The sequence below is a fragment of the Oncorhynchus tshawytscha genome, linkage group LG26 (genome assembly GCF_018296145.1).
Source record: "Oncorhynchus tshawytscha isolate Ot180627B linkage group LG26, Otsh_v2.0, whole genome shotgun sequence".
Taxonomy (NCBI): Eukaryota; Metazoa; Chordata; class Actinopteri; order Salmoniformes; family Salmonidae; genus Oncorhynchus; species Oncorhynchus tshawytscha.
In genome coordinates, this window is record NC_056454.1 from 35,720,036 (window position 1) to 35,728,051 (window position 8,016).

Sequence of the window (8,016 nt, forward strand, 5' to 3'; positions counted from 1 at the left end):
CGCTGTGTCTGTCATTTGGGCTGGCTGGCAGGGGACCAAGGTATTTGGAAAGCAGCCTGTCGTCGACAATAGCCATCCATATCCCGCCGCTCACCTGCCATTTCCCCATTTCGCCATCAATAAACCCAGACCGATGCCAGACCCCTGCATTAGCTAAACATTGGTCTGAGCAGACCCCAAAAGGTCTCTAGCTATCCTCCCCATTACCACCACCCATCCTGTCGATATTGCATGAAAAGGTGCCTTACAAACCCTCATCCAATGTCCCATCGCATGCCAAAACAGAATTGAAATGGGGGGGAAGTCACCTAACCTACTGGAATGGAACAAGTCCCCTAAGCCCCCCTTCTGGCTCTCTCAGCCCAACTAGGTGCTGTTGGCTAACCTTGAATGGTTTAATGGAAAAGATCTAGAAATAGATGGCTGGAGGTCTGGTGACCCTTGGCTCTGGTAGATAATGGACAGGCCTGGGCAATAGGGATGGATGGGGGAGGGGTGTGGTAAAGATAGTCACTTAAGCCTCTTTGCTATGCAGCCTGATGGATTATAGCTGATCCAGACTCAAATTGGGGGAGGCGGGGCATCACCCACACACAGTGCCTGGAACCTTGAATAGAGCCTGCGCCTGCCCTACCCCAAACCACCAACACACTCAGCTATCCTGGCATTGATTTCTCCTCCTTTGTTATCAAAGGTCAGGATGTTTGGGGATGTGGTGTTTCTATTCCTCCCTGAGGCCCAAGCCTCACCTTTTGCATGCTGCGACTCTTTGCTTGCTGATTCCTTGAGGCTTGCAGTGATTCATTTTTTTTCAGTGTGCAGTGTATGGAACCTTGGAGAAACCTGCGTACTGACTTGTGAACTTTGAACTGTGTACTTTGCTCATGCCCAACACAGCCATCTGTTTCAATCAAAAAAGTTATTGCTAATATAGATGTACAGTACATAGACATTTACTAATACTGTAGTCTATTTCATGATAATTGCATTCTTCCCATAGTGGGTTAAATTATCTTCAGGCTCTTAACTAGACCGGGCTCTTGTGTGATGTGTGTTCCCACACAAGGCAGTATCTCCTCCTCCATATCAGTCTCTTATTATTCCCATATTTTAACAATTTTCTTCCCTCTCTTTACCTCCTTCCTGACAGGCACGCAGGGAGCTAAGGTGCCTGAAGGAGGAGGCCAGGCGTAAGCACGCCGTCGCCGTCATTTGGGCCTACTGGCGGGGACTCCAGGTATACCTGCCCTCTGCCCAGTCACTCCCTCCTACCCTCCAGCCACTACCTCCTACCTTCCAGCCACTCCCTCCTACCCTCCAGCCACTCCCTCCTACCCTCCAGCCACTCCCTCCTACCCTCCAGCCACTCCCGCCTACCCTCCAGCCACTCCCGCCTACCCTGCCCTGCCCAGCCGCTCCTTCTTCTCCTTCTTCCACTTTGTCTGATGCTATATCTACTCCATTATCTTGTCCTTTTCACCAGTATTATTGTAGTCTGAGTGACCCCAATCCTCTCATTAATTGACTGCACAATGTGCACGCCACCTTTGCACATCACAGAGCAGCTCTCCGAACCTGTTAACGATTAACTGACTCCAATCAGTGTGATTTAAATCTCATTTTAGCAAAACCATTTGGGAGAAAATCCCATTATGATTAAAGTTGAGTTGAGTGCTCAACAGTTTACATATAATATTTTATGACTTTGTACGTTGGGTTCATTGTTTAACTAACCACATCTGCCTGTTCTAGTGCAGGGTTCTCCAACCTTCCTTACTGTAGATTTTTTCTACAACCCTTGATAAGATTCATTGGTTTAATTAAAACGGGTTGGAGTGAAAACCTACAGGAGGACATCTCCCCAGGAACAGTGTTGGAGAGCCCTGTTCTAGTGTCATGTCAATCAGTGTTGTTGTGATGTCATGCCTCAAATCAGATCACTATGGTGATGATCATCAGTTGTCTCCTTGGTTATAGGTTCGCCGGGAGTACAGGAAGTTCTTTAGGGCCAACGCTGGCAAGAAGATCTACTGCTTTATCATCCAGAGAATCGTAAGTGGGAGCGTGAATGTAAGCTGGTCCGAGTTGGTAAGACGACACAATCAGATCTGGGACCAGGCTAGCATGAAGGAGCTGTCCATCCCTTTTAAGCATTGATGGACAGTGTTTGTTTGAATCACTAAGGGGATGTTTTCCCAGACACAGATTAAGCCTAGTCCTGCATTAAAAAGCCATTTATATGGAGAATCTCCATTGAACATGTTTCCCGGACAAGGCTTAATCTTTGCCCGGGAAACCGGTTCTATATGTTCCTGAATTTTAACAGTAATCCAAGTCTGAATGGAAGGTATTGAATATATGCCGGTCTCCCTTCAGATGCAGAAGTACTTCCTGGGTCTGAAGACTACCGTGCCCTCCATGTCACCCATAGACAACACCTGGTCGGCCCAGCCTTACAGCTTCCTGGAGGGAGCTCACACTGAGCTCAGGAGGATCTTCCACCTCTGGAGGGTCAGTTAGTTATTACCTTTGGCAGTTCTTTCAAGTGGTCATCACAGATCCTACAGGTTATTATAAGAGTCAAACAGTATATGACACTACCCAGCGTGCAAATCTGGTCAATATGATGCCATTATAACCAGATTACAACCTGGTTGTAAACTGGTTGTACGGATGTATAACCAGTGTTGCACTCTGGCTTTATAGTTTACAGTACGGGGGACATCAATATAACGAACTTCCCAGTGAAATATGTGTATTTTGAATGATCAGTGCAAGAAGCACCGGGGCCAGTTCACAGAGGAGAAGAAGGCTGTGTACGAGGAGAAACTGGAGGCCAGTGAGATCTTCAAGAACAAAAAGGCTCTGTACCCCAGCAGGTATATCATATCGTCATTTTTGATTAATACATTACATCACGTTTGATGTAAAGCTAATGTTGTAAACTAATGTTCCAAGCAGTGAATCTGGCAAACAAAATCCTCTTGAGTATAGTCTATGCATTGTTGCGGGTTCCTCTCTGTTGCGTTCTTCGGTCCATGGAAAGTGCTATATAAAATGCATGCATTATTATTGTTTCAGCGTGAGCCAGCCTTTCAAAGGAGACTATCTAGAGATCCATAAGAACCCTAAGTACCAGAAGCTGAACAGTGCTGTGGAGGAGAAGGTGCTACTGGCTGACGTGGTGAACAAGATAAACCGGGCCAACGGCAAGGCAAGTACCTTTCTCAAAATTACCTTACCTCAGCAAAACCAGATCGACAAGTACATTACATCTGCAAAATCAGATCGACAAATTCAATACTGAGGCCAATGATGACTTTAAAACAGAGTTTAATGGCTGTGATAGGAGAAAACAGAGGATGGCTCAACAACATTGAAGTTACTCCACAATACTAGCAGAGTGAAAGGAAGGAAGCCTGTACAGAATAAAAATATTCTAAAACATGCATCCTGTTTGCAACAAGGCAATAAACTAAAGTAATACTGCAAATAAACTCCCCTTTTCAGGACAAAGTCTTTCAAAGAGAATTTGTAAAAATCCAAATTACTTCACAGATCCTCATTTTAAACACAGTTTCCCATTCTTGTTCAATGAACCATCAACTATTAATGAACAAGCGCCTGTGGAACGGTCATTAAGACACTAACAGCTTACAAACGGTAGGCAATTAAGGTCACAGTTATGGAAATTTAGGCCACTAAAGAGGCCTTTCTACTGACTCTGAAAAACACAAAGAAAGATGCCCAGGGTCCCTGCTCATCTGTGTGAACATACCTTAGGCATGCTGCAAGGAGGCATGAGGACTGCAGATGTGGCCAGGGCAATAAATTGCAATGTCCGTACTGAGACGCCTAAGACAGCGCTACAGGGAGACCGAACAGACAGCTGATCGTCCTTGCAGTGGCAGACCACGTGTAACAACATCTGCACAGGATCGGTACATCCGAACATCACACATGCGGGACAGGTACAGGATGGCAACAACAACTGCCGGAGTTACACCAGATACGCACAGTCTCTCCATCAGTGCTCAGACTGTCAGCAATAGGCTGAGCGAGGCTGGACTGAGGTCTTGTAGGCCTGTTGTAAGGCAGGTCCTCACCAGACATCACCGGCAACAACGTCGCCTATGAGCACAAACCCACCCTCGCTGGACCAGACAGGATTGGCAAAAAATGCTCTTCACTGACGAGTCGTGGTTTTGTTTCAACGAGGGTGATGGCCGGATTCATGTTTATCGTTGAAGGAATGAGCGTTACACCGAGGCCTGTACTCTGGAGAGGGATCAATTTGGAGGTGGAGGGTCCGTCATGGTCTGGGGCGGTGTGTCACAGCATCATTGGACTGAGCTTGTTGTCATTGCAGGCAATCTCAACGCTGTCCGTTACAGGGAAGACATCATGTGGTACCCTTCCTGCAGGCTCATCCTTACATGACCCTCCAGCATGACAATGCCACCAGCCATACTGCTCGTTCTGTGCGTGATTTCCTGCAAGACAGGAATGTCAGTGTTCTGCCAAGGCCAGCGAAGAGCCCGGATCTCAATCCCATTTAGCACGTCTGGGACCTGTTGGATCGGAGGGTGGAGGTTAGGGCCATTCCCCCCAGAAATGTCCAGGAACTTGCAAGTGCCTTGGTGGAAGAGTGGGGTAACATCTCACAGCAAGAACTGGCAAACCTGGTGCAGTCCATGAGGAGGAGATGCACTGCAGTACTTAATGCAGCTGGTGGCACACCAGATACTGACTGTTATTTTTGATTTTGACCCCCCCTCCCCTTTGTTCAGGGACACATTATTCAGTTTCTGTGGAACTTGTTCAGTTTGTCTCAGTTGTTGAATCTTGTTATATTCATACAAATATTTGCACATGTTAAGTTTGTTGAAAATAAACGCAGTGAGAGGACATTTCTTTTTTTGCTGAGTTTACATGTGGCAATATGAAGTTTTGGGTTTGCCCCAAACATAACACAACAAATTACTGAGTACAGCTCTCTCTATTTTCAAGTATAATGGTGGCTGCATCATGTTATGGGTATGCTTGTAATCATTAAGGACTGTGGAGTTTTTCGAGATGAAAAATAAAGTGAATGGAGCTAAGCACAGTCAAAATCCCGGAGTGCTTTCCGGGGGCACTGCATGTGTATATACTGTATTCTAGCCATGACTACTGCTGTACAAACAGTACATTTGCTATTCAATTACTGTCTATGCACAATATTCATATACACACTACACTCAGTGGCCCGTTTATTAGGTTCTCGACCCCGTTAATGAAAATGGCTTGCTCCTACATGTGGCCGTGGCTTGCTATATGAAGCAAGCAGACAGACATCAAGGCATTAAATTACTGTTTTTGAGCGTGGTATGATCATCGGTGCCAGGCGCGGCAGTTCCAGTATCTCCGAAACTGCTGGCATCCTTGGCTTTTCACGCACAACAGTGTCTAGGGTTTACAGAGAATGGTGCGACAAATAAAAAGTTCAGTCAGCGGCCGTCCTGTGGGCGAAAACAGCTCATTAATGAGAGGTTGAAGGAGAATGGCAAGAATCATGCAAGCTAACAGCCAAATAATGGCGCAGAATGGCATCTTGGAACTTATAACTCATCAGTACATGTCAAGGATGGGCTATTGTAGCAGACGACCACACAGGGTTCCACTCCTATCAGCTAAAAATGAGAAGAAGCAGCTCCAGTGACCACACGATCACCAACACTGGACAATTAAGGAGTAGAAAAACATCACCTGGTCCGATGAATCCCAGTTCCTGTTGTGTCATGCTGATGGCAGAATCAGGATTTGGCGTAAGCAGCATGAGTCCATGGCCCCATCCTGCCTGGTGTAAATGGTACAGGCTGGTGGTGTAATGGTGTGGGGATTGTTTTCCTGTCAAACACTAGCTCCCTTGATACCAATTGAGTAATGTTTGAACGCCACACCATGTAGAATCCATGCCCCAAGGAATTCTGGCTGTTCTGGAGGCAAAGTGGGGTCCGACCCAATAATAGATGGGTGTACATAATAAACTGGCCACTGAGTGTATATTTATATTCTGGACTCATTGCTCATTCTGTTGTGTCGTAGCCCTTACACTCATACCCATATACGGGTTGCCAATTACAGATTTGGAAACTGGTGAGTGCATAAATTGGAATGCAATGACTGTGCAGTAAGATGCTATACGTGTCAGAGCTCAGGGTTTCTTCACAGCTCTGTATGGGTTTCGACTGACAGCCATTCTGAACTTGAATGCTGTGCGTGACAATAGAAAACAACCTCAAGTGTGCTTGCTCTAGTTCTGCAACAGCACAGCTAGGAGAGCTCAAAAAAGCAACCTATAGTTGTATGACTCAAAGAAGAGTCTTCAAGTGCATTGAAATTACTTTGGAACTGTGCACACTTTGGAGTTGTGTGGCCACTTGGAAACACCAGTTAGTTTTCTCACTTAAACCATTGTCATTGTTGTCTTATGTTGCACCTACCCCAAATCTTTCAAAAATATTCTTATTGTTACTGAATGTATTTTCTGATTTCATTATCAACAAGTGCATTGAGTACAGTAAATGTAAAATGAACATAAAATCAGTAGTGTAATGTTAGGATTCAGTCTTGACAGATGAACTGTCACCTTTTAAATATTTTCCCATCTCTTAACTGTTCCCTTTTTCTACCATGGTTATGCATATGCTTTCCATATTTCTTCAGCAACAAACATTTCAATTTAGACCTATGCATATAGGCCAATTCCCACGAGTGTAAGGGCTTATTTTCTTGTTCTTTTGTAAATCTAATCAAATCAAACTTTATTTGTCACATGCGCTGAATACAACAAGTGTAGACATTACTGTGAAATGCTTACTTACAAGCCCTTAACCAACAGTGCAGTGCAAGAAGAGTTAAGAAAATATTTACCAAGTAGCCTAAAGTAAAAAATAATAATACAAATTAACACAATAACATAACAATAACGAGGCTATATACAGGGGGTACCGGTACCGAGTCAGTGTGCGGGGGTACAGGTTAGAGGCAATTTGTACATGTAGGTAGGGGTGAAGTGACTATGCATAGATAATAAACAGCGAGTAGCAGCGGTAATTACCGTGACTAAATCCAATTTTTTGGATTGCTGCGTTGTGGGAGCTAGAGACATAAGCATTTCGCTGCAGCTGCGATAACCGTATTACCGCCACACCGGCTGTCATGAAGGCAGTCAAATTTCACATGACCATTTAGTCACGGTAATTAGGCTTCTCCAAGCGCTGGTGCTGGTCATTAGTAGCTTACCAAACTTGCTAACTACCTAGTACTCGGCACTCTATTGTCCCTATAATCACTCTGACATCAATGCAAATGTATTCGAAAATCTAATCATATGTTGCACAACATTTTCTATATGCTATGCAATTGCGTGATGGCTGTTAAGAAAAATATGAGGATCCCATCAGCTTTCTATAGTCTATGCCTACTATATTTTTCTCAACATTCCTAATTTTAAGCACATTGCTTATATTTACAACAGGAGTATTGCCTACCTGGCTGGCATGAAAATGAACCACTGGGAAAAGTGTCCTCCATTTGCTATTTAAATGCATAGAGTATGTATTTTTTTCCCGCTGCCCCTGTTTCAATACAAGTGCATAATACTGGTTCATTTCTAAATCTAATTTAGTATCTGTAAAGACCAGATTAAATCAAGAATAGTCTGATGGGTGAAAATATTAGCTTATCACTTGTGAAAAATATATTGTCACTTGTGAATGATGCCCAGCATAAGAAACTATGCCTTGTTTTTGTACTTTTTCAAATCATAGTCGCACACATCATGTAGCCCCATAGGCCTATGTTTTACTAATGTTTAACTGAAGTGGCCAAAAAAACGTCTTAAAATGTAAAGACAGGCTCTACACCCCTTGTAAAGTAGATTCATAACTGATATATATATATATATATATGTATGTACATATATATGTGTATATATATATATATATATATATATATATATATATATATATA

General features: G+C 43.9%; 1 protein-coding gene across 5 annotated transcripts in view; it reads left to right on the forward strand.

Moving 5' to 3' along the window:
• LOC112225574 (unconventional myosin-Ib) overlaps window positions 1–8,016 on the forward strand; it is a 177,317-nt gene that overhangs the window by 162,935 nt on the left and 6,366 nt on the right. For all 5 annotated transcript variants that reach the window (XM_042306525.1, XM_042306527.1, XM_042306526.1 and 2 more), the window contains 5 exons: window positions 1,151–1,237; window positions 1,978–2,052; window positions 2,377–2,511; window positions 2,773–2,879; window positions 3,082–3,214. In XM_042306525.1, the coding sequence (XP_042162459.1) occupies window positions 1,151–1,237; window positions 1,978–2,052; window positions 2,377–2,511; window positions 2,773–2,879; window positions 3,082–3,214 (537 nt within the window). The remainder of the gene's footprint in view (window positions 1–1,150; window positions 1,238–1,977; window positions 2,053–2,376; window positions 2,512–2,772; window positions 2,880–3,081; window positions 3,215–8,016) is intronic.